This window comes from Copadichromis virginalis, linkage group LG4, assembly GCF_057382275.1.
Source record: "Copadichromis virginalis isolate Kocher_CV1m ecotype Utaka linkage group LG4, C_Virginalis_male_GT1.1, whole genome shotgun sequence".
NCBI lineage: Eukaryota > Metazoa > Chordata > Actinopteri > Cichliformes > Cichlidae > Copadichromis > Copadichromis virginalis.
This window is the reverse complement of record NC_140621.1, coordinates 15,894,573-15,921,470: the sequence shown is the minus strand read 5'-3', so window position 1 is coordinate 15,921,470 and position 26,898 is coordinate 15,894,573. Positions and strand designations below refer to the sequence as shown.

Genomic DNA, 26,898 nt, shown 5'->3' with positions numbered 1-26,898 from the left:
CATGATCAAAACCCAAATAGAAACCCTAAATATGGTTTTGCCACCATAACCAGGTTAAGTCATTCATCAAACAATCTTTTCTCCAAGAGAAGTAAAGCGTGAGTTGTATGACCGTGTGCAAACGCTGCCAGTGGAAGACGCTGGGTGTTGGAGCTTTGTTGATGCCCAAGGCCAAGACGCGAAGACCAGCTGACTGTGATTTTATATAGCTTGACGGTGAAAAAGCCAGATGGGTCCAAAGCTAATATCAATGTTTCATGTGTGCTTTTAATCTGCGCATCTACCTACTGGGAAACCAAGCCCACTGATGAAGAAGAATTGAAGATAACTGGATACGGATGGAGCCAGTGCAGAAATGATCGGCTGGTGTTTACATGATTGCATCTCTCTTTTTTTCCCCCACCTTTGATCCTCTCACAGATTAAATTGTAAAGAAGTAGAAGGCTGTAGAAATACATTATGTTTATGGAGATTCAATGCTAAGGAAAGCTCTCCACAGACAGGCACAGAAAATACACCTTAAAGCTCAAATTAAAACAGTAAACACATATGGAGACATAAAGAACTGACTAAGCTGCTGTGATCTCGTGTGGAAAGACAGAAAGGCTGCATAGCCATGTAAGGAAAGCACGGCACCTTTGGCTCTGGGGCATGATGTGATTCAGATTCAAAGTGACCTACAGGGCAACAACATCACAGCCAGTGTGCTAAACACAGAACGATACAAGGATACTGTATATGACCAGCAGCTGACACTTCACTGTAGTTATTTTCACTTATTTTTTCTCAAAACAAAGTCACACTGTTGCTGTATGTGGGCGAAACTCCACAGCAATGGATATAGAATTAATTTGTCATGTCCTAAAGGTACAGTGTGTAAAAGATGTCTAGATGTCTGTGGACTGCAGCCAACGGAAGTTTGTTTTCTTACTCTTCCTAATTCAAGTGCATAATCCTAGCTAAGGTGGCCACTATAGGATAAACAACTCTATTTATATCTTTCTATATTTATCTGTAGTGAGCATAGGCTGTCTGCTGTTTAAGTCAGCTGGTGTCTACGTCTGTTTACTCTGGAGGAGGCTGTAAAACATTTAGAAGAGAGTCTGATGAGTGAATGAAACTCACTTCTGTCTGATGACTGCAATACTGAGGTGAGTTGTTGATATCGTGAACTTTTCTGTGTTTACCCCAGCTAGCCTCTGCTGTTTTGGCTCACAGTAGAGCTCTTAGTCTCTATTGTTGCTGTTAACCTCTGTTAGCTACTGTTAGCCTGTGTTAGCTGCTGTTGGCCAGTGTTAGTGATATCCTGAACGTTTCTGTGTTTGCCCCAGCTAGCCTCTGCTGTTTTGGCTCACAGTAGAGCTCTTAGTCTCTATTAGTTGCTGTTAACCTCTGTTAGCTACTGTTAGCCTGTGTTAGCTGCTGTTGGCCAGTGTTAGTGATATCCTGAACATTTCTGTGTTTGCCCCAGCTAGCATCTGCTGTTTTGGCTCACAGTAGAGTCTCTTAGTCTCTATTAGTTGCTGTTAACCTCTGTTAGCTACTGTTAGCCTGTGTTAGCTGCTGTTGGCCAGTGTTAGTGTTATCCTGACCATTTCTGTGTTTGCCCCAGCTAGCATCTGCTGTTTTGGCTTACAGTAGAGTCTCTTAGTCTCTATTAGTTGCTGTTAGCTTCTGTTAGCTTGTGTTAGCTGCTGTTAAAAGACACTTAATGAATGAACTTGCGATGTGAGTAATTAAATGTAATTAAACTTTGTAATTAATGTAGTTAAACTTTTATTAGAGGGTAAGTGTGATTTTTAGGACACACAAGCCTAGCTATATTACAATATTGGGAATAAATGAGCATGTAGAGCCCTGACTTCAGTTCAAGAGATGAGGTTTGATGTGAGGAGGAAGACAATGAAGTGGAAATGAGGGAGGAGAGCGAGCAGTGGTGAAGGAGGAGAAAAGCATAATGAGAAACAGATCATGAAAATATACATGTACAAATGTTCAATAGTCATATAAGTACAACATATTTTTCTATTACATACGTTAAAAAATAAGTGACTGCATTTTTAAGGTTAGCCATACATGTAAACAACCAACACATGCCACATTTTATATATATTATTATTATTATTATGAACACATGTTTCAGGAAGATAATTACATAACACTGTCCTAGTGGACCCTTAATAAGCTTGCTTCTGATGGGGCAACTTTCTGACCTGAGACTAATGATGCTGCGTAATATAAAGACAATCAGAATTTGGTTTTGTGCCTGACTCCTGTCACTGATGAATGGAACAGATATGATATAATATCATAGAACCAGGAAATTAAGCAGAACCAAATGAAAGAAAAAACAAAATTAAAAAAAACAACAACAACAACATTATTTGGTAAAACAGAAACAGTCTTTTATGGTACTTGAGGACCATGAAAGCCATATGTAGTGATAATGTGTATTTTTGTGTTTTTCTTTTTTTATTCTACTGCACGTATGTGAGCAAATTTAAAATACACTTTAAGTAATATTGAAGGTCCTGCTAAATGCTGATAGCAGAGTGGAAGTGGCCTGAAGATAAGAGCTGAAATAATCGATCATGAGTAAATGAATCTGCAGCGACTTTAATCATGTCCATAACTGTAAAATGAATTTCTTTTGGGTGTTGAACCATTAAATTAGAGCTTGTAGATGCATTTTCAAAACTATGGGAATTTTACATTTGCTTCTTTTGTTTTTAAAGAACAATTTTCTTAATTTCCTTAAATCGGCTCTGTGGCGTTGTGATTAACACATTTGCTTTACATGCAAAAGATTGATGGTGGAAGGGTAAGAAGAGTTAAGGTTAGGATTAGCATAAAGTGCTTTTACAGATCCTTAAATGTACAATATGTAGAAACTCCACTGATCATGAAAGTAATGCTGCTCTACTAATGCTTAGATAGATGCTGGGTGAACAGTGGCGGTTTCCATAAGCCCTATTATTTCTTAAGTTTAACCATATTCTTAAAAGTAACAGAAGAGTCACAGCTGACCTCTAATACCTGCATATTCATTGAGAATTCAGGGCAAATTGCCTGTGTCATCATAGTAAAATATGAGACAGAATAAATGGGGTGTAAAAAGCAATGAAATTAACAACCATAAACATCTTGTTAAAGCCTCCAGGCTGTTTTCTAGCAGTAAGTGCCAATAAAAGAATACAAGAATGCAGCATCTGTCCTAGTTTTGTTTCTCCTGTGTTCGTATTCCACTTCAGCTTGAGTTTGTCAGAAGTCACTGCACACAAGTGGATCCAAAAGTGTGTTTTTGAATGAGCCGTTTGAGCAGATGGAGAGAGGACAGTCATCCTTTTTGTGCTATTTCTGCCCAAACCACAAAGCCAGAAGTCATAACATAACACCACCTCCTCTGTGGTGGTGTCGTTGGTGTAGCCTTAAGCTTCCTGTGCATGAGCATGAGAAATTCTCAGAAAACTGAAATATTCAGAAACAAAACCTGGTGTTGTTTTCATGTGCTATTCACTCGCATTAAAGAGAATTCAATTATCACAGTATTTAGGTCATACAGTTTATTAGTCTCCCGGGGGATGGCTGTAGCCATCTTCCGTTTAAGTACCACCATAACTGCCTAAAGCTAAATTCATCACTTCACACCTGCTCCAGCTGCATTTGCACAGAGAGACGAATGCACTGCGCATCATCCCGAGTGATTTGGAGCACGCTCTAAACGGTTTTATGACCAGCCATGATGCAACTAATCAGGAGCTCAATTTGCAAAAAAAAGACTTTTTTTTAGGATGAAAAAAAAATCTGAAGGTTTCCTGTTCCACGAGACAAACTACAACAAATCTAGAAGCAGCTACTCCAAAAGCACATCATCACAACGATCAAATGCATCATCTTCACGACTCAGATATGCATACATTTTGTAAATTTTGGCTTTTTGTGTGCGCTTTTTTTGCCGTGTTAAATGGTTCATTCAGAAGGATTTTGGTTTACATAATTTTTCTACTGAATGCCCAGCTGCTTTCCTGTTGGGTGATGTCAGCTGCTCTTGCTAAATGTCTTTAATAAAATGTCCCACAATTAAAGTCTAACTTGTGGACATCCACTTTTTAACCTTTTGTTAAACAGTAAAGGTAGAAGTCAAAGTATTATTCTTTATCAGAGCAAATAGCCCTTACAGGTTACCCTAGCCTATTAAAACAATCTTTCCTTGGAGCCTGCTGTCCAGGCAACTAAGGTCATGTTAACAAGTTCCACGATCAATAGGGAGCTACCGTTAGCATGTGGGACTGATAGGACACTCAGGTTTCTTCATATCAGAGTAAGCATGGCAGACACCTGGATGATTTTGAGGTAGTACTGGGCGGGTCCTCTCATCCACATCGGCTCCAAATTTGGAGGGGTGGCCATGCACATGAGCTCAGTTAACCTTCGTATAGCTAAGGCACTGAGTATGAGTTTACACAGAAGTCAGTGCATTTTAGTGTCAATCCTGTAAATTATAAGTGCAAAGGTGTATTTTATTCTTTAGTAAACAGACATTTCCTTTTTTTAACGATGGTTTAAAATAATTTAGTGACGATTCTGGTGGTTTTACTTTGGGTTAAGGCTAATAATCTTTTTCTCTCTTTTTGTGGTGACATAAAGTATATTACTGCAGGCGTTCTTCTCCAGGCTGGATCAGTAAGGATGCTATTATTACTTCAAGCAGAACATAAAAGGAACGTGGAGAAAGGAGGGCGAGAACTACAATGTGCTGCTACCTTGCCTGAAATACACTCGTGCATGTGTGTCTGTTTATTCCCTGCCTCCCTTTAGTTGTAATAACAGCACTGACTCATTGGCCACTAACATCACTTCTTCTCTGATCATCTGCAAAACACCACAGAGCAGCAGTGACTGGCTATCTGCAGGCCACCACCTCGGATGTCAGCACCTCTCTGCTTCTTTTTTGGCACTTCACAGAGCTGATCGTTAGGCGAAAGGTTTGATTTCAAAGGTGAACCGAACCGAGGCAGTGAAAGCAGCGGTCGCAAACAGATCCCATCTGCAAGGGTGCTTTGAAAACAGATGGCAGCATTAAGGATAAAGCTTGGATGTAATTCTAAGCTGCTCCAGAGTTGCTTTAGGATCATGTCTTCTTATTTGGGGTATTAAAAACATTATTAAGTCAATAAAGAAAACATGAGACGGCTCTATGGCAAAATTTGTCTGTGCATGTACTGTAAACACAGAGTACGAGGGAGCTCTTGCATTTTCTAACATAAAAACTGCAATTAAACCTTTATCACCACTATCATCTACAATCAAAAGAAAACATGCAGAAAACTGAAAAATCCAACTTCTTGAGGTTAAACGATCCAAACTTCAACATCATCTGTAGGCCATCTGAAGCACTGATTCTTAACTGATACTCAGTTGAGCTGTGGGCTAAGTAACCACATATGATGAGATCCATTTCAATGAGTGATGTGAGCAAAATTTACCCTGTCACATTCTGTTAATCCTCGACTCCCATCGAGCCCAAAATGAGAAAAGTGTAAAGTGCTCATGTAAATGACTTAAGATCAAGCCCATCTTGATTGTGACTCTTTTATTTTAAATATACAGGATCTGGAAATTACACTGCGCTGATATTACTCTTATGACGTTACGGCTCCCTAGCTGGAATAAGTAAGAAAGTCTGTGCTAAAAATCCAGCTGAGAAATTCATCCAGGGCACATTAAGCTTATGCCTTTGGCTTCTTCTGTGCTTCATATGATTGTAAAATACTGGACTCCATTCAGAAGTCTGAGTGAGTTACATGTTATGCATTTTGCAGGACTTTTTGTGTAACATAATTTTGCACAAATTAAGAAAAACAGCAAACCCTATTTATTTAAAATAACATATAGTACTGCGCAAAAGTCTCAAACTAGCCCTCGTTTCTTTATAGTTTATTAGGAAAATGACAAATAGGTGCAAGCATTTAATTAAAACATGCGACATGCACGATAATACAACATAAAACACCAAATTCTGACATTGTCTTAAGCAGCTTAACAAGCAAATGAAAATGATAAGATACAAGACTTTTGCACAGTACTGTAAATGACTTTTTGTTTGTTTAAAAGAAACTGGGGACTTTGTGATGTACAATAACAGCCAGCTGACAGAGTAGCAGGAGTAAACCATGAAGACAGGAGGCTGACTAAAAGAACGACTTAAGACAAAAACCACAACTTAGACATTCACATTACTCACACCCTCATTACACATACATATAGGATCTTGGGGGTGGGCACGATACACGGAGTCCAAGTTACCATCAGGGTGTACGCCTCACCCCTGGCGTCGTTGCCCACCTCTCAATTTTAAATACATGTAGACATTGAGGGCTAGCAGGAGGGACTATGCGCTTACCTGCTGCTCTCTGGCAGGTAGCTCTATGCCCTCCTGGGTTTTAATTGCACCTTAGAACACACATGCATCAACACTACAATGAGCGGGTGGAGGGAGGTTTGGAGTCTTCTCTCACCCCCATTCTCTGCGGCCTACTGGAGCGGGGGGGCTAGGAGGAGTGGGCCATCCGACTGCGGTCTGGGGCCTCCCTGCTGCTGCGGAGTCGGGGCGGTCTGCCTCCCCCCACCGCAGGGAAAAGGGTAACACCACCTGGGTCTGGGTGCAGTTCCCCCCTCCAGGGGCAAGGGTACCTAGACCCGGTTAGTAGAGTACGCTTGGGGAGTGTGATTGTGTGTACAGCGTCCCTTTATGTCTGTCTCCACGTCGGTTGAGTGTGAAGTACATATGAGAGCATGAGGGTGGGAATGGATGTTTGTGTCTGTGTGTGCCTGTATGTCTGTGTCTATATGTCAGGTTGGGTATCAGACACCACCTCTCTGGGGACATCTCGGGCCCTCCAAGGTTTGGAGGCCTATCTCCACCCACCACCACTTCCCCTGCCGGTGGCGGACTCCCTCAGGTATCGGTGCGTTGGTGGTTCTTTGTATCTGGGGGTGGGTGTCCGGGTACACACCGGCTCACTCCTTGGCGGCCGCTTATTGGGGCTCACTCGGGCCACTTTGGAGGTGGGGTGCCCCCGGCCTCTCGGCCTGGGGCTCGGTCACTCAGGCACAGCTGGCTGCCGGCGGAGCTCACGGGCGCGTCACTGCAACTCCCCCTGGCTTCTGCTCCGCGGCTGCTGAATGAGCTCTCATCTGGGACTCTCCTTGGCTCTTACTGGGACAGTGGCGCAGCTGCCCCTCTGTGGGTCTTCCTTGGTCTCTTGTGTTCTGGGTGCCTCTGGATGTCTGGAGTTTTGATCTCCTCCATACCTGCTTGATACCATAGAGGACAGGGCTGTGGCTCCCCACACTCTCTAGCAGATCATTACATGGAGAAACCTTTGGAATGCAAGCATGCTGATCCACACAGGTATGCACACAGGTATGCACACATGGGTATTCACAGATGCGGACTACAGCTTTCTTGGCTGCTGCCTCAAAGCACACTGTGCGCTGTCTATCTTGCGTGCTGCACAATATCGTTTATTATTTAGTAACTATTGATATCTATGACTAGCTAGTTTATTGTGATGGTGCTTTTTTTTTATTATTATTATGTTGCTCTTTGTTGTTTGCTGTCTCCCCTGTTTTTTTTGTTTTTCTTTCTCTCCATACAGGTGACCCAGGAGTTTGTTTTTTTTTTTGTTTTTTTGTTTTTTCTCTCTTCCCCCCCTTCTCACCGTCTCTTCTCCCCTTTGGTTTTCTTTCTTCCTCTCCCCCTCTTTCTTTCATTCTTTCCCCCTGTCCTATTAAAAAAAAAAAAAAAAAAAAGGATGACAAAGGATGAACTGAAGCTCCGCCATCACGTGATGTCACATGCTGCTGTTTCTGATGTCACTTCCAAAAAAAAAAAAAAAAAAAAAAAAAAAAAAAAAAGACAAAAACCACGCATCCAGCAATGCCAGACATTCCTCGGTTTCATTTTGAGAATTATAATTTTTGTCAGTGTAGTAAATGAAACATGATCTCCATGTGACAGCTAACACTGGCAGATGACTGCACTAAATTGATGGTTCTGTTCGCCGATGAATCGAGGTCAAATCTCGGGGCTGAAACCACAGAAGTGAATATGATGTTATATGAAGTATTAGCTTGTGGTTTGTGTTACAGTGACACAAACATGCTGTCAGGTCGGGATTGCTGTGGATCAAATCCCTTCGGTGCAACTGGGTTCGCCTGCGGGTGCGGCACTGCCTGCCGCTCCCAGGAGTAGTTACTGTGCAATACGAGCTTGTCTACATAATGACAACAACAACAGCAGCTTTTCCCATGATGACGCCTTCTCAGGAACTAACTGTCATTTCTCATACTAAAAATCAAATAAAGTACTACTAATGCTTGGGCTGTGCTTCTGGTTTACAGCTGTAGTATATCACTATCGTGTGCAGTCTTTTGGAGTCTACATATCACACTCTACATAGAGTGTGATCCACCTAAGACTGATCGGGTGATTGAATTATGGAGTAAAGTAATAATATGCCCAAATTTGATATGTAGCTACCTCATGACTAATGCGTAGAATTGCCTTTTAGAAAATCAGTTTCCTTTAACACTGCTGTGCTCAGTCCGTCTGGCACGCTGTCTAAGATGACTGATTTGATTTTGCTCCAAACTGGCGGCTGCTCTGTGATGTTTCATTACAAGCTGCACCTCTACGTCAAACATCAAACTCCGCCGACGCAGTTGCAGCTCCAGAAATTCCACATATGGAGTTTTTCCCATAGTTATCAGCTACATTCGATTGACAGGTTATGCCTTCGAGTCAAATGAAAAATGAATACTCAGCTTGTTATGTTTGTCCAGGCGTACTGATTTGATAAGCACCGGATAATTTACTGTGTCTCGCCTGATAGTTAACATGATGTATGGGAGTACGGCGGAGGGAAGAGGAACGAGACAGAGACAGATGACAGCAAGAACAGATGTGTCTTAAATGGTTTGGTGAGGACACTCATAAGGATAATGGGATTAAAAAATGCATAGGGATTTTTTTATTTATTTTTTTTAGGTGATTTAGGTACATTTAATTTTTTTTAATTTAATATATTCCATTTCAAATAAATTATATTCAGGTTGCTTTTAAAAACTGTTTGTTTAAAGGGAGACTTTTGTGTACATTTTTACTTCTACTGTATATTTTTCTCCTAGGACTCCACTGGAACACATTTGCAATTAGTCACAGTTTTAGCTCCTGCCTCTTTAAGGCCACCCCTCCCTTAAAGCACAGTTTAATCTGATTGGTAGCTCCTCACCTGGCTTTCACAATCAGAATCCAGTGCTAGCAAGCTAGACCTCCTTATCTCACCTGAAATGACCATAGAAGGAGACCTACAATGAGCAGATTGAGCTGAAAACTGATTGATTAGATCAGTTTAGAGGGTTTACTTTGTTACAGTACAAATACGAAAAAAAAAAAAAATCAGGTTATAGCTTCCCCACTTAAATTTTATTTTAGATTGCTTTAAGAAAACCATGAAATCAAAAGAAACTCACCCTGGCGAAGTGCTCGGGGTCTCTCAGAAAGACCGTCCTCTCCTTGGCGATGCTGTTGCTGTGGTAGAAGTCCACCAGCTCGTTCAGAGAGGAGAACGCCTCGTCCCACACGTAGTACTGACTACAGCGATCCTGCAGTACCTTGAAATGCTGAACATGATCCCCATAACTGCAAAGCAGGTAAACAAAGAGATGCAAACGATCATAAAACTGAGTATCTATGAGGATATGTGCTTCCTCGCAGTAGCATACCTTAACTAATGAGTTCCATTTTTTTGCCATTTTGTTAACTAACACTAAAAAAAATACAAAATCGTGAGAAAATCCTTATTTTGTTCCTCTTGATAAATCTTAATTTTGCTCATTTCTTTCTCCCCTGGTCATCCACAACACCACCCTGCAGTGGCTCCATGCTCACAAACACTGAGAATCACTGCCACAGCCAGTTTCCCTTTATTGGATTAAACTTCATGGAAATGAAATCTATAAAACACACTGGGCAAAATTCCCAAATCTCATTAAAAGTTTGAATATTTACTATTGTTTATATGGGACAAATTGCATATATATATATATCTGCAACAACACGGGTCATTTACTCTCAGAAATAATTTGGAAACAAAACGGTGACTTGTTAACTGTGTTGACGGTGCTATCTATTGTAGGAATCATGGCTGAATAATCCTGCTTTTTAATCATGTACTCTATTGTCAATCACAAGGTCTCTTTATTTTTCTTTTAGTTTATTTCTTTTTGTCTTACAGTACATCTGGACCAACTATTTCTTAATAGTCTTAATGTTTAGCCTGCAAAGCCTCCTCCCAGATGTCAGCTGCTGATTGGACAATGGATTTAGTGCATTTCAATTTGCCTCTAAAATCAGTGGAGTGACCTCTGCTTGGTATTATACGTATAAGCAAGAGAAACGCTTGAGATTACAAGTCTCTTCCGTAAGAGTGTCGTGTCCTCACACAGGCAGAATTAACCTGGTGTGTTTTTCATTTTGAGCCGGAAGCTGTGCCCGAGTCCAATCCCAGGACCCTGGGTTGACTTAAAGCTGTTGAAATAATGTGAAAACAGACAAGCTGTTACAAAGAGAAACCCAAACTACTGTGGAAATATCTAACACAGTCAGTTTCTCAGAATTCATAAAAGCAGACAATGACATTTTCACAGACTGCTCTGTGAGTCTCATGTCAAATAAACCCAATACCCTTTAAATTTAAATAAATGTGGTTTAGATGCTTTGTAGCACAAAATCAGCAACATTTTTAGACAGATTCTGATCAAAGCCAAGCAAAGCAAATGACAAATAATAATAAAATAAAGCCATAAGTGACACAAACAAAAATAGCCTAGGTGTTGAAGAGCTTTGCCTTGTTGTTATAATTAGAAGAGTTTGGCCAGCATTCATTGACAATCATACCTGCTCCCCTTGTCCTGGTCTGTGGTGGTTGCTAAGTAACTTCCCAGCTTATCTTTAGAAATCTGGACATCTCACCGTGATTACATGGTTACATAACTGCGTCTAACATGCAGCGGAAATCAGTGCAACACCCCCATATTTCTAAACACATCGCAGAGTAGGTGTGTGTGTTAATGTTATGTTAATGATTGCTAAAATATCACGTCGGTGGTTAAAGAGAGAGCCAACATTCTCTCTCCCGTTTCTCTTCTAGCGCAGCGTCATCGGTGTGGATGGAAATACCGCCATTGAATGATGCATCCTAATAAGCGAAAAAGCACAATGTGGGATCTCTTTTTGGGGGGATTTGTGGTTTAACCTTGCTCGGCTCCTTCTGAATCGCGTCTGATTGGCCGTGCTCCAGGCTCGCGGAAAGTAAATGAGCATCGGCTTTTTTTCACCCAGAATTCCTTTCTCTATTCAGACACTGTGCTCCTGTGAACAAGCAGAGCTGGCTCCCTTATGACTGGATGGCATTCAGCTACACCTCCACCCTGCCCTTCTTTCTCTGCCTCCTCTTTTTCTCCAGCCTGTGTGTCCTTGTTTCTCTCCTCTCACGATCTGACTCCCAAAACTGAGGATTTTATTTTGCAGGAATATTAAATTAATCAAATGTGTCTTTCTAAAATGACAGCCTAGCAGCATGTGAATATTAACTCATTCTGTATGACCAACAGTGCTTTTATTTTGCCCACAGGTCTGGTTGGCTTCAGCTATTTTGGTACCCTGTGCGAGGGTTTGAGGTTTGGTGAATAAACTCTGAGGAAAATTTCTGAACAGCCAGAAGCAATAAACACAACTTCACCTTGAATTAATGTTTAATCGGGTCTTAATTACATTTAATTTCGGGGACTCTTACAAATAGATCTGTCTGTGCCCCTCTGGCAACACACGAACACTGTGTTTTAAGCTGTAGTGTTCCTAGACCAATGCTGGGGTGGTAATGTTCATGAACTGCTACTTGAAGGCCACAATTTTTTTTTTTTTATTATTGTCATATTGTTGCCATATCATTGCTGTCAGTGCAGACAATCACCTCTTAATATCAGTTCTTTCTAACTTTTCTCTCTTTATCTCACTTTGTCTCCATTGCCTTTCTTAATTCAGCTTCTCACACACACACACACACACACACACACACACACACACACACACACACACACACAAAGCACAAAACTGTGGTCTTCTGTCAGAGTAATCTTCATCAGCCCCAATAATCTCCCAAGGTGTCTGGCGCCCTCTGCTGCACCCTACTGGTGGGGCTCTGTAACTGCCACCAGCTCTGCAACTGTGCAGCAGCTGCTTGTCTGAGGTAGCAAATCACACAATAAGCCCCTGCTGGATAACGAAGTCAAAATAAGTAAGGGGTGCTGTGAGAGGTGAACAGAGACGAGAAGATTTTAAAACAGGATGTGAGCTCAACACGGACTTTCCCTCGAGGGGATTCACAACAATGTAAAGCACAATTAAACACATAAAACAGATGGAAGAAAAGAAGGTAATATTTGAAGTTATTCTGCACCCTCTACATCCTTCTCAGTGGTAGTTTGAAATTTGAAAGAGAAAATTTATTTTCAGGAAATTAAAAATTATTATTATTTTCAGGAAAAAGAAATCAATAGAAAACGAAAAACAAAAAATTTTTTTATTTCAGTTTAGCTTTGGAATATTAATGTGAAACTGGCATCTATCATTAATGTTTGACATGCCCAGCCCCTCCCCCACCGGAAAAAGTGCCCATGCAAGTGACCAGAAGCTAGCTAAATACTGGCTGAACATTAAACCACGCTTGATGCTAAATTTACCCTGCCATGCAAAACACAAACACACATCAGTATCAGGAAAGAGGTAAAAATAATAATAACGCAGTTTGAGACTTTGAACACAAATCATGAGAAAACTAGCCTTAAAAAGTATTTAAATACTATTTTTTGCTGTATCGCAATGGCAACACACCTTATTTAGAATGAAATAAACCATAATCTAGAGTTAAATACTTGTATGTAATCAAGAGGAGAATGCATGATAATATAGTTGTAACAATATTCGGCGATGTCATACTGATGGTTTTATTAATTATGACGGTGAAGTAGAGACAGTAGAGAAGCAGTTTGCTGTAAGAGCGCAGACAGCATCTGTCTCAGCTGGATCGCTCTCTCGCACACACACATACACAAAGCAGTCTCTCCAAGTGCCCTCTCATCTCTCTGATCCAGTGTAATTAAGGCCCACAGCGATGGAGAGATTATGCTCTGTTTCCGAGTAAAAGGAAATGAGAACGAGAGCAAGAATCTAAGAATGAGAGTGAGAAAGATTGAAAGACAGAAAATGAAATAGATTTAGAGATAGAACTCAGAGTCAGATATACTGTAGATGAGGACAGCAGTTACATTTCAGACTTTTGCTCTGCGCCAGCGCTATTGTGTGTGCTCAAAGGTCGTCCGACCATCTTTCTCTCAACTTCCCCCATCAATCTATTCTCACTTCCTTGTTCTTGCTGTCTCTCTCATTCTGCCAGCCCCCTTGTCTGATCTGCTGTTCAGTTTCTAAACCGCTGCAGATGTCTGGACTACTTCACACAGTCACACTAACACCTCCGGCCGACAGTTTTTAATCTGTGTGTGTTTGTGTGTCCATGTGATGCAAATTGCTGATTATATCATGTTTTTGTGCCAGCTAGCGTGCATAACCGTCTGCCGTATTACATGCGTTGTAGGCCGCCATGCACACACATTTTGACCACCAGTGCGTGCACGTTTTAAAGGAGCGTCCTTGCATGTCAACCAGGCATGTCAGTGAGTGAGTGAGGGGGGGGGGGGGGGGGGTTCAAACCGCTTGTGGCATTAATAAAGCATAGCATGTTTTGATAGATGGCTGAGGAGATAGGAAGGAAGTGTGACCGTCTGTGCTCTGAGGGTGCAGAGCGAGAGATGTGATGAAGCAGAGAAGGGGAGGAATGATAAAATATGTTTTGGTGGAGGCACTTTAATCAAAACTGTGTTGACTTAGTGGGCTGAATATTTCTACTGCATATTTAAGTCATTCGCGTCCACCTGAAACTTTGGGAAAGCGCTCATACCCCTGACTTCAATCAATTTTTTAAAATCAAGTTAAAACTGTTTACTTTCATTTTTTTTTTTTGTCTGTGTGCAAAGTGGAACAATGCAAGCATCCAAAATAAAACCAGGATTGTTGGAAAAGCAGCGCTAAAAATTCCATGCTATGCTTAACAGCAGTTGGGCAATACTAACAATGCTTTTCTCATTTTGGATGTTTGTTAAACGTGTATTCTTTTTTCGGCTTCCTTTTTTGTTTTGACCTTCTACATGAATAATTAAAAACAGCAGGACTTGCCATCCTAAGGTGACAGAAACTGTCAGCAAGCACTTCTGCTGAATGAGTCATGTTGGTCACAGGAAAAGTCTCCAACAAGCAGGCCTCTTTAAGCAGAAAGCTCAAATGACACCACTGTCATGATGCTGTCAAAAGATTTACAGATCTATGTCATGTCTTCACTTTTCATTAACTTTGTTCACCTTAAATTCAATAACATTTTAAAATTCTTAAGTAATGAGACTTTTACGATGCTCTGTGATTTCTTGAGTTCAAGCTTTTTTTGTGGTACATTTATGTTATGATTGAAAATCTTTTCAATCTGAGTGTTTGGAATTTGGGGAATAAATTTAATATAACTTTTTGTATCTGCTTTTTCTCAGAGTAAACTCGGTCTAAGCCTTGAGAGAGAGTGAGAGACAGAGCGAGTTTGGATTAATTAAAATGAGAAAAAAATGAATACATAAATAAGGAGGAGGAGACCCTCTGGAGCCTCTCACAGAGCACGTGATGGTCGTACTTGACCGTGAGAAAACACAACAGAAGGAAATATAAAGTCCTGTCCTTCTCTGACACTGTTCTTGCTTTGCCTCTTTCTCTCTTCCCCGTGTTTACGTTCCTGTCTCTCTCTGATGTGTTTTGGTCACTGAACTGTGGTATTAAACTGTGCCAGTATGAGTTATGGTTCAGGCTATGAAAACCTGACTTTCTACTGAAAATTTATGAGAAAAGCTCTTATTTGGGTTTGAATACAATATCCTCTCTCTAACCAGGCTGTGGTTTTTGGTATCTGACAATGTTTTCCTGGTCTCAGTCATGTTGGCTGTGGAACTCAAACATGTCTATCAATGCCAGGATTACACATATTTATTGCAAGTAAACAACTTAAAGGAGAATTTCACAGAACAAACATTATTGTGCTGTGCACCACACATACAATCGCCAGTTACTTTATTAGGTACCTCTATTCAACAGAGGTGGCAAAAGTAGACATTCTGTACTTAAGTAGAAGTACAGATACTAGTGTACTCTACACCGACAGTTTACTGTTTAGGCTATCTTTATATTAGACAGTATAACGTTAGTATGAAGGTGGAATTCAGTCAGCAGATATAAGCATCATCAGCTTAACTTAAAATTCATCTCTGCTACACCCAATGTAACCTAACTCTGACCATGAGAACCACAGCCACTGTGCACCAGCCCAACACAGTGCTTTACTTTAAATCAACCACATTATTTATCCTGCACAAACATGCAGAGTATTTTCATGCAACCTTTAAATAACAGTTAGTCTATCTCAGGTTTTTTTGTTGGCTTTTTTGCAGCACGTTTCACAACATGAAAAAAATACATTGTCACATATACAGGCACAATATATGATTTAAAAACATGAGGTTTATCAAACACCACTGAGCAGTCTTTACCTTTACATCTAACCTCTCTTCCTCCTCTCCTGTCCTGTCTTTCTTATCTTTCTCCATCTCTGAGTAAAGTTAGCTCTCTTTCTTTTCTCTCCTTGTTAAATACAGCAGCTGGACCTTTAGTTAGCAACACACTGTGTGACAAACTGCACACAAACAGTTTGCTTCTTGACACATGAATAGGATTGCCTTTTGTGCATTAGTGCTGAGCCTCAAATCGGTTTGATGTGTGAAGGCCCGCAGTGATAATAACTCCCCTCAAATGCGTAAAACCAAAAGTAAAAAGCCTGTTTTGAAAGCGTAAGGAGTAGAAAGTACAGATATTCGTTTAAAAATGTAGGGAGTAAAATTAAAAAATTGTCAGAAAAATAAATACTCAAGTAAAGATACCTGAAAATTCTACTGAAGTACAGTAACAAAGTATTCGTACTTCGTTGCTTCCCACCTCTGCTCATTAATGTAACAAACAGCCAATCACGTGGCAGCAACTCAGGGCACTTAGATATGCAGACATGGATGTCCTGCTGAAGTGCAAAGTGAGCATCACAATGGAAAGAAAGTTGATTGAGGTGATTTTGAAGGTAGCATGTTAAACTTGTCTGACTTGTACTTACATAGTGCTTTTCTACTCTATCTGAGCATCTGAAGCACTTTCTTACCTCACACACACATTCACACAAGCACTCTTTTCTGGGTCGAAGTGTGTTTACGTTCACACACTCACATTCTGATGGATACATCGGGGGCAACTCGGGATACTAAAAGCAGACTAGAAGAGCTGGAGATCGAACCATCAACCTTCCGATTAGTAGACAACCACAGTGTGGTTGTTGATGACAGACTGATCTGAGTATTTTAGAAACTGCTAATCTACTGGGATTTTCCCACACAGACATCTCGAGGGATTACAGCAGCAGCTGTCGGAGTAAAAATGCTCCGTAGATTCCAGAGATCAGATGAGAATCCCGAGACTACTTTGAGATGACTCAAATAACCACTCATTACACGTCAGTACAACACACTGAACTTAAGGCAGATGGGCTAGAGCAGCAGAAGACTGTACCAGGTGTCACTGCTGTAATCTCAGTAATTGGAAAAAAGTTCATCTGATGAGACTCAGTTTCTGTTGCGACATTCAGATTACAGGATAAGAATTTGTTGTAAACAGCATAGTCCATTGGTCCATTCTGCCTTGTATGGATGGTTCACAGTAGTGGCAGGCGTTTTTTGACACACTCTTTTTTATTGTATCAAATAAACTAAAGCACTTTTTTTTTCCTGATGTTCACGAAGTGTGAAATTGTCCCCCAAATGATGACATTCACAGGACACTGAACCCCAAATCTCTGAGCGGATTATGTAGCTGTAAAATAAGCATCACCCACAGGGTCAGTTCCCTTTAATGGTTTCCCTTTGTAGAAATGTCCCTGAAAAGAGGCTGATGATAAATGATGACTAGGAAGCCGAATGAACAGCCAGAATCAGCGCTTACTGTATGAGCCATCAGTCAGTGTAGCGTGAGTCAGTGATACGTGAGGCCGTGTCAAAAACAACAGCATCCACACTGAAATGGTAGCGCAGTGGGCAAATTGCCTAGTGGCCCTGTCTATATAATTTTCATCTACCGTTAATAGTATTTACAGTCTCCATGGAAGGCGAGTTAATCACTATAGATGCCCATGTTAAAAATGAGCAACTTTACAGAAGCACTGCATTTTAATCTAACCTATGCTTTTTAAACTTTCTTGAAGCAGATTTTGTTTTTAAGTAAACCCGAATTTTACTATATTATTTACATGTTGGTACTAATTCACAGGCATCTGTTTCTATGTACTCTTTGATGAGTCAAGCTAGAGAAACTAGCAAAGTTAGCTGAAAACTGTGAAAAAAAGCCATCGTAATTCAAGCTTCGAGTTAATAAGTCAAAATTTTGAGCAAATACCTAAATTGTCAAGCTGGATCTGACAATCAGGGGCTCTGTGAAGTTATGCCATTACCTTGTCACCTGGAGGTAGATTGCAGAAGACGTCAGCTGTCCAACAATTCCACATAAACACCTTTTATGAATTATCATTCGCTAGAAGGCATTCAAGTGGAAATGAGGTCCATCAGGGCCCTTTCTGAATACCAGAGCTAACTGAAACTTTCAACTTACTAACTCAAAATTTCTAGTTTTTCGATGTCCTTAAAACAAGGACATAAACTCAAGGCTTCAAAAACATCCGAGCCCACAAATCAAAGAGTGAAATCAGATAGCCAACCCTTTTTCAGGGTGGTGATTGCTCTTGGCAAGACATGCAACAGACCTCAGTCCTTACTGTTCAGAGCACAATGCGATTGACAAATCATTATCTTGAGACTATGAGTCATCTTCTGGGTGGGGTGGGTGGGCGTTCTGAGGCTGAGAATGTGGACTCACTGGTCAAGAAGACATAAGGCCAGACAAGTTGTTGGTGAGCTTCTATCAGACTGTTACATCAAAGAAATGGTGTTTGTATGACCTCCAGGTGATACGGGACAGATGCAACAGGAAAACCGACTGTGTACGTGTCTTTGTGCACGTGTGCGTCTGCGTGCAACACCAGACTATAGTCTAAACAAACACTGGGTCAAGCAGGAAGAAAATATCTAATGGAACAGATTTAGGTCTTTTCAAAAGAAAAAGGAAGGAAGTGATGTTGACTCTTTGGATGTGGGAAACATGTGAAACAAAACCTTGATAACCACAACCACAATGCTACTCCTGCCTGTCTAATAAATTTCAAGTGAACTGCACCTTCAAGACAGGTGTAGCTACTTTTGCTAAGGCACTCGATCAAATTTTTCCTGAAGTGTCTTTTGGTGACTGCGCACACTTTTTTTTACTTTGAGGGAGTTTGGGAGTCGGCCGCAAGGACTTGCAGTTATAGCAGCTGTTGAAAAGCCTGAAAAAGGAAGTGAGATTTAACACCAGACAGTGAGAAAATTGATGTTGTCTCTCTGCAAGTATCTAAAAAGTACCCAAACAATAGAACTGGATTAGGTATTGCTGAAAGTATTAGATCTAAGTTGTGCCACTGTAGCGCTGCAGGAGAAGACCAAATATATCCTTTGGGTGCATCTGCTGCTGAGTCAAAGAGAACTGTAAAACCACCCGGCATGGCAAAATAGATTTCTCTTCTTGGTCTCTGTCTCTCTGTGTCTAAAGTCTATCTTGGCATCACTTTATATTCCAAAAATAAGCTACTAAATAACCCACTGGGATAGTTTTGCTGGCGTAGTCTGAAACTACAGTCTTCTGCCACATATTTTGCATGTTCAAAGAAATTTTGAAGCAATTACTGTTTTAAAAAAGGTCCCTTGCATTATGGCTGGAGTCATTAAATTACTTATTTTAGGCCACAAAACCGCTTTTAAGACTGATTTTATGGTGAAGAACGATAGCGAACAGGACATTGAGATCACGTCAGTTCTTTATTCCCCTCCGCAGATGTTTGTGTTCCACATTTGTGGCTATTTTACACTTTTGTGCACAGTTTCATTCACTTGGCATCTTATATTAAGCGCCATTTTAGTTCTCTAGCTGTACCAGACTACCAGCACATTCTTTTAATGTTGTTTTTTTTATATTTGCTTACATCTTGCTTTTACGGAAGCCCTTCATGTCAGAATCCTTACTATATTTTAAGATTGAGATTAGACTTTTTTTCCCCCGACAGTTCAGATTAACTCTGATCCAGTTTTGGTTTATGTGTTTGGTTTACTGTAGGTTGACATGGGTATAACTGTGGCTCACTTCTGACTCAGATCTGTTGGTCATTCGCACAGGATATTTGCTTAATGAAAATGTCAGGATTTTTCATCGATTTAAAAATCCTCCTCACATACAAGGCCTTGAATATTCAGGCCCCATCTTAACTTAAAGACCTCATAGTACCATAATACCCCAATAAGGCACTATCAGAGGCTTTCTTGTGGTTCCTAGGATATTTAAAAGTGGGGAGACATTAGCCTTCAGCTTTCAGACCCCTTTTCTGTGGTGCCAGCTACTAGTTTGGAGTTGGGAGACAGTCAACCTCTGTACTTTTAAATATAGACTTTTCTTCATTTTAAAAAGGAGTTTTTCCTCCCCACTGTCTCCAAGTGCTTGTTCATAGGGGGCCATTTGATTGTTGGGTTTTTCTCTCTATTATTGTGAGGTGTTTACCTTATAATATAAAGCTTTTTGAGGCAACTATTGTTGTGATTTGATGCTATATAAATCCCATTTTTAGATATTGTACATTGTTGTTTGCGATATAAAATCTAATGACTGCAATATTTGATAACAAAGCAATGCATGTTTTGTTGTTTGAGTTTTTTGCGGAAACAAGAACAAAGATAGTAACATTGTTTGCATTTAACAAGTACAACAGGGACAGATGTAGATGACCAACAAATTAGAGGATAAAGAACTAACCACTTTATGTTGGTTTTTCCTTTAGTAGGTCACCCACATATATTTATGTTAGAATTACTTACCACAAGACCAATATTTCAAAGAGATCAACGCGGTGGAAATATTTATATTCACATCTTTACACGGGACTTTAACTATTTTCATAATGGACTAAAGTGGTTTTAAAGTTAGATTTAGATCTGCCAACCCTGCCTTCCTAAAACAAAGTTGCTAATTAGCCAATTTTATCGTACATCACACTTGGAGGATTTCTGTCTCCACCAGAATTTTTCTTTATGACAAAAAGAGCCACGACGTCTCTTCTAGGATTCATTCATGGCTGTGAAAGTGGATCGGATTTTTCACAGACTGACGTCAAAGCCGGACCGAGCTGAGCTGAGACTGAAGTCTCTGCAGTTACTGATGTCCTGTCTCCTCTGACAGGAGCGGTGTCGGCACACAAGAACCACACACGCACACTGGCAAACTCACACAAACACCTGACCCACTTTTCAAGCTGCTACACCATCCAGCAACAACAGCCAGAAAGACATCAATAAACAGCCAAAAAACCCCAAAAAAACAAGAAGCATCAGATTCCGCTCTGTCCCCTCTTGGCAAATCTATTTTACTCGCAGCGTATCGCTTCTCTTCCATCCCTTGTGTCTAATTTTGTATTTTAGCTTTTTTTTTTAAACACAGGCAACCTAATTTTTTCCTTTCCCTTCCACAGGACTATCCTAAGACAAATCCACTGAGAGTGACATTGTGCCCAGGCGATTTAACAGCCAAACACAAAACAATCCCCAGATCTAATTCTTAACCCCTGTCTTGAGTTAAGTAGGAGCACAGTGAAGGGCCAAACCTCCATTCCAGGTCTGGCCTTTATCAGCACCAAAACTCAGACTCCAGACCTCCCACACTCCAATATCCACACAGCCCCTCAAGGCACAACACCAAGTCTCAGCTGCACCCTTCAGCGCCACGTACTGACAAGACAACCCATCAGCCCCATCAGCAGCTCCAGATGCCGTGGTGTGCTAGACAGGATTAACTCACATCAGGCCAGAGGGCCCGCAGATCCCCCCCTCACCCCTCTTAGCCTCCACCCCATACCTTATCCTCTAACCCTCCTTCTCTGCCTGCTTCTCTAATCCCCAGCCACCATGACAAATATATCGAGCATGCGCACGCTCGCCTGCGCGCATCCAAAATACATTAATGAAGAGATACAGGGAAATAATGTAGCGTTTTTAGAGGTGTGTGCTTATAGGTCTGCTAATTCAATTCTGTGGCATTAGATGAGATGCAATGAAACTTCAGTGATGGCTGTGGAGCAACCCTGCAGCTGCAGTAATGAGAAGTTACGCAGGGTAATATGAAGAAATACATATGAGATCAGAGAGGTGTATGAAATCCCACTGCGAGGAGCACGACAGTAAAGCAACTGTGCAGAATATAGTGCAAATCTTTAGTAATTTTCTCCTACCTGACAGACATGGAAAACTCCCCAGGAGCACTCTCGCTCTCTCTGACCAGGAAGGCGCCGCACTCTCTGTTTCTGAGTCGACTTTCTGCCACGCCGCGAGATATGCGACCGGCGAACCAGCTGCAGGCCAGTCAAGCAAAAACAAAAACAGACAAAAGAAAGCAAGTGAGCAAACAAAGAAAGAAAGGGGTCACCGGTGTTACCGCTTTATGCAGGTGAACTCTCCTGATCTGAGCATCTCCTCCAGACGTTTGCACACACACTCAAATTTAAGAAAAGAAGTTTGTGGATATCTGCTAACTCTGAAAGAAACTGAGAGGAGAGCAGCTCACAAAAGCACGGATCAAAGAGCTGAGAGAGAGAATGAAAGAAGTGAATTTTCTACACGCTGCTAAGTTTGCACATGAAACAAATCCAGCAATTCAGTTGTCAGCAGTGGTGCGGAAGTAAAGGTGTCATTATTCATTTCTTTTCTCCTTTCTTTTTTTTGCACTTGCTCAGTAGTGCGCTTTGCTTGGAGGCTCTGAGCGCAGTCAGTTTGATGACTCGTGAAGAGTGAGCATCTATCCAATATGGTGGAGAAACTCTAGGACCCTCGTGGCTAACTTCATGCAGTCAGATTTCAGGGATTTAAAAAAAAAAAAATCAAAGCCACGCAAAGAAATTTGGAGGCAAAAAGACACACATATATACACACACGTATCCTACACTCCCAGGGGTGTCCACAGACTTAACTAGGCAATTCCAACTGGGCTGGGCTGTACATCAGGGTTCATTAATGAGCCAGAGCTGCTGTAACGTCTGTGTTGTCAGTTTAGAGTTTGTCACAGCAAACCAGCTGGTGCATGACCATCTGATGGAGATACAGGGTGTACCAGCAGCTTCACTGTAAACACACACACACACACACACACACACACACACACACACACACACACACACAGGGCTGTATCATGTGTGATTACATAAGTTAGCGAATGAGTGTGTCCCTTTGGGTAGGCCGCCTTATGCCAGAGTGCAGATGTCCAAAGCAGAGCAGAAAATGCCCGGGGCAGCAAACTGCTCACATCCTCGCTGATGAGATGTTTAAATGGACCGGTGGTAGGTAGATGTTTGAAACGCTTTATACAGATGAGCTAAAGATGCACATGTGTGCCTGAGTGTGCGCATACTTACGCGTGTGGACGTAGGTTGATGTAGTTTTTCGGCACGAACCCTTTTCGGTTGTGGAGTTCGGCCGTGTACCAGTTAGGATCATCCTCCATGTTGGTGATCTAAGAGCAAGCGCACACAAAAACACAGAGTGAGATGAAAAGCTGCCCATAATGATGTTGGTGCTGGATTTTGTCCTCACGCTGTTTTATCAGCCTCCTCAACTCGCACAAGTTTGAAAAGATTACTGGGCGAGTTTTAAATGCCACATGAAGCCTTTCGTGATTTCACCATGGCTGGCAAATCCACATATTTCTTCAAAATTGATCTTCCTCGAGTTAGCTGACGTGAGTCAGTCGGTCTGCGCGGGTCATCACGCCGAATGCAGAAACCACCATACATCACAGATGTGTAGCGGAGATAAAAATGAAGTTTGATGGTATTTTCCAAATGTTTGTTGCCCTTTACTGCCCTTTATCACACTTTAATATGTAATGTATTCCTAACACCCCATAATAGGTGTCTTTTTCCATCAGTAAAGCCCAAAAGATCAAAGTAATTAAAAAGAATAAATACTGTAAACTTAATTCTTCTTAAAAAAAACCTTTTTTCTTATTAATTCAGATTTTCTGTCACATTTTCATCCCTATAGTATAATGTCAGAATAACTACAGTCTATTCAGTGCTATATTCTGCATTATGGAGTACAAAACCTGTGTGTAAGGGAGGCTCTGTGTTTACACTAATTATGGGTAAAATATAATGCATGCGCTATAATGTTGAGTGATTTGTTTGTTTCTATTACACTTACAGGTCAGTTGATCAGGTTGTGTTTTATAGCAGAGCTGTAACACCATGAGCAAAGTGGGTAGTGTAATGGAAATCATGACGACACCAGGTTTTACCTTGCGCAGATTCTCCAGGCGATCCAGAGGAATAATATGAAATATACATATATTTACTGTGGCATTTCACATGATATCGACGAGTAAAGATGAGCGCGTCTCAGCAGGCGTTGTCATTACAATCTGAAGTTGTAATCTCACACTGAGTTTCATCTACCTGCTCCTGCGTGTACTCTATAGATACGGAAACACAGCTTGTCACAACAAGCAGCCAGGCTGCCCTCGCTGCCTGTTACAGAGCCAAAACACCCAGCGCTATCTCTAGACAGTTCTTCGTACTCCTAAAGGCCCCACCGACACCAGCCTTTTTCCATAAACACAGACATCTCACCAAAAATACAGGAAACGCCAAAAGAAAAATCCTGTGCAGGTGATACACTTGGAATGAGCTTTTTTGCAAGAGAAGATTACATTTATATATCAGTACTTTGACTTTTTTTCTCCTCTTTACATTTAGTGACAAATTTTGATCTCAGTATGTATCAACGCAGAAGAACAGAAACCACTGGGCTCAGAAAAGAGCTTCTAGAAGCTTTTTAAGGGGCAAAGAGTTAATAATCAAAATTACACCGCTTTGGTGTAAGTAAAAAGAAATTAATTACATAAATAAAATAAATTGAACCCTTGTTTTTTTATAGCTTGAAAATAAGCCATAACTGAAAATATTTCAGTTGACTTTTTAAAGACTATAGTTACTATAGTTAGTCGCTTGCCTTAAGAAAGTCTGAAATGTCACACCAGAGCCTGCTATCAAGTTCACATTAGCTGGCGTCATTATCATTCGCAGGATGTGTAATCTGACAGTGGGGTGTGCAAAGTAAAATGAAAAGAAATTCAAGCACAAATGATAACAATGATAGTCATTTAAAAGCTCTTGCAAACATGTCTTATTTCTGCTAGCTACAGTAGGTAATAAACAGGGCCAGGGCTCCATCATGATGATGGTAATAAAGGACAGTCTGTTATTTTGACTCCTGATATGTTCCTGCTTTAAACCTTATCTGTTTTATCCCGTCTCCTTTCATTGCTTCATCTCTGTTCATGCTCTTTTTCAAAATCTTTTTTACATTCAGTCTCCTAACCCAGCTGTGACATGGCTTGTCATTTTGATATTTTAAGATGATTTTTATTTTGCGCCGCCTGCCTCGCACTGCCACATTTCTTCCTTATCTCCCTTACAGCTTGGGTTTATCACTTTTTGGGCTTTCGTCACGTTGCCTCTGTGTTTGATCAGCAGCTGTACCCAGCAAAGTACCACGTGTCATGTACTGTAGTTAAAACATCCTCCCTCACCTCAAGCTTCACGCGACATCCTGCCAGCAAGGACTTGAAGGCCACTGTGATGAAGAACACCTTGGGCAGTAATGCCCATCTGCCAGAAAATAAATAAATAAAAAAAAGTTGCCCTGTCCCCTCTCTGCATTTAGAAACTTCATTTCATGCATCAGCTGCTTGTAATGGCTACAGTGCACATTTGTACGTGCACTGTAAATGCGTCGCAGGCTACGAAATGATTTACTGCTCATAACGTCAGTCATTCATCGAGCTGAAAGCTTGCCCTTTCAAGAGGCTGGAGGTTTCGGTGTCCCTCCTAAACAACCTCTTCCTATATTTCCCACAGTTTAAAACAACACGCTGGACTGTTTCTCATGAAACCCAGTGAGCCATTTCTGCATCAGTCTGACTCAGAGACTAACTTCCCCCCCACCACAATTTCAATCAAAAAGTTTCCACTTCCTGTACAGCTTCACCTGTTAATTTAATTTTTCCTGCTTGTACATCATAATAACGAGTAACTACAGGAGTTCTGTGGAGAAACCAAATCTTTTTTTTTGTCATATGTATTGTGTTCATAAAGCCTCTTAAGGGGTAACACTGGCAGTTTAAGAACTTTTCCTTATTTCTATTTCATAGATCGCTACTTTAATTTTATTAATAATGCAACAATGCCAGTAAGTACTAGCGCATCAATACAAATATCAACAGTATTAATATAGTAAAGTTCAACGTGCAGCCCATATTGTTGTTGTTGTGTTTTGGAAAGGAAAATACACACCTCAAACACGCACCATGAAAAATGTCTGAGCCTTTGCGAGCTGACTTTCATGCCTATTTTATTTATAGCCTGTAGCACATTTAAACAGAAGCTGACACAAAAAGACGAGCGTATCTACATCCCAGCTCTCCAAACAACCCCACTTTCAAATTACATGAAATGCTGCAATGTGTGCTTTGTTGGGTTAACTAATGACTGTGGAAAGTAAAAGTAAGTTATTTGGTTCAGCTCATAAGTCATAAAGGCTGCCTTTACTAATCAAAAGTATCAGTAGTAGTATTAGTAACTCTGGCCCTGTTTTTACTTGGTATCACATGCATACCAAAATTTGCATTATCACGCACCACTAGTAGCTACTAAGTAAGTAAACAATTGTACTGAATGTTGACCGTGTACAGCAGCGGTCTCCAACCCCCGGGCCATGGACCGGTACCATGGCCCGTACTGGTACCATGGCCTGTACCCGGGGGGTCGTTTGGTACCGGGCAGCGAGACATTAGGCTCGGGTGTGAAATTTATGGTTTTCAGGGTTTTTATTGTTAACTCGGTCTTTTTCCGTGCTGTAGTTGTGTGTCTTATTTTGAAAGAAATATTTACGTGTTACCATAGCAATCGGAGAGGATTAAGGGGCAGAGAGGAGGAGGTTACTCTCAATATTGTTGGCGCATTTCAGTAGGACGCTGCTAATAAAGTTATACAATTACACAGTGAATTTGCGTTTATTATTATATTTACAAAATACCACAGTTTTTGTCTTTGTCTGTATCCTTTTATTTTGTTGTATTTATCCGCGACACCTTAAAGGCCGGTCCGTGAAAGTATTGTCTGACATTAATCAAATCAAATCAAATCACTTTTATTGTCACATCACATGTGCAGGTACATTGGTACAGTACATGTGAGTGAAATTCTTGTGTGCGAGCTTCACAAGCAACAGAGTTGTGCATTGCTTGGGGGAGCTTGCGACGAGGCTGCCATACTCGGCGCCATCTTGAAGATTATACCGGTTAATGGCATTAAACTGGTCCATGGCGCAAAAAAGGTTGGGGACCGATGATGTACAGTGTTTATCATATATATATGTAGAGAGAGACCGTATATAACCAATAATAGCTGATTA

The 26,898-nt window shown here is 40.9% G+C and overlaps 1 protein-coding gene across 1 annotated transcript in view; it reads right to left on the bottom strand.

Annotated features, from left to right (window-relative positions):
- Positions 1 to 26,898, bottom strand: part of grapa (GRB2 related adaptor protein a) — a 36,356-nt gene that overhangs the window by 5,884 nt on the left and 3,574 nt on the right. The window contains exons 2-4 of the mRNA XM_085453792.1: positions 22,842 to 22,939; positions 21,666 to 21,785; positions 9,538 to 9,706 (exon numbers count right to left, since the gene is read on the bottom strand). Coding sequence (XP_085309918.1) covers positions 9,538 to 9,706; positions 21,666 to 21,785; positions 22,842 to 22,939 — 387 coding nt within the window. The remainder of the gene's footprint in view (positions 1 to 9,537; positions 9,707 to 21,665; positions 21,786 to 22,841; positions 22,940 to 26,898) is intronic.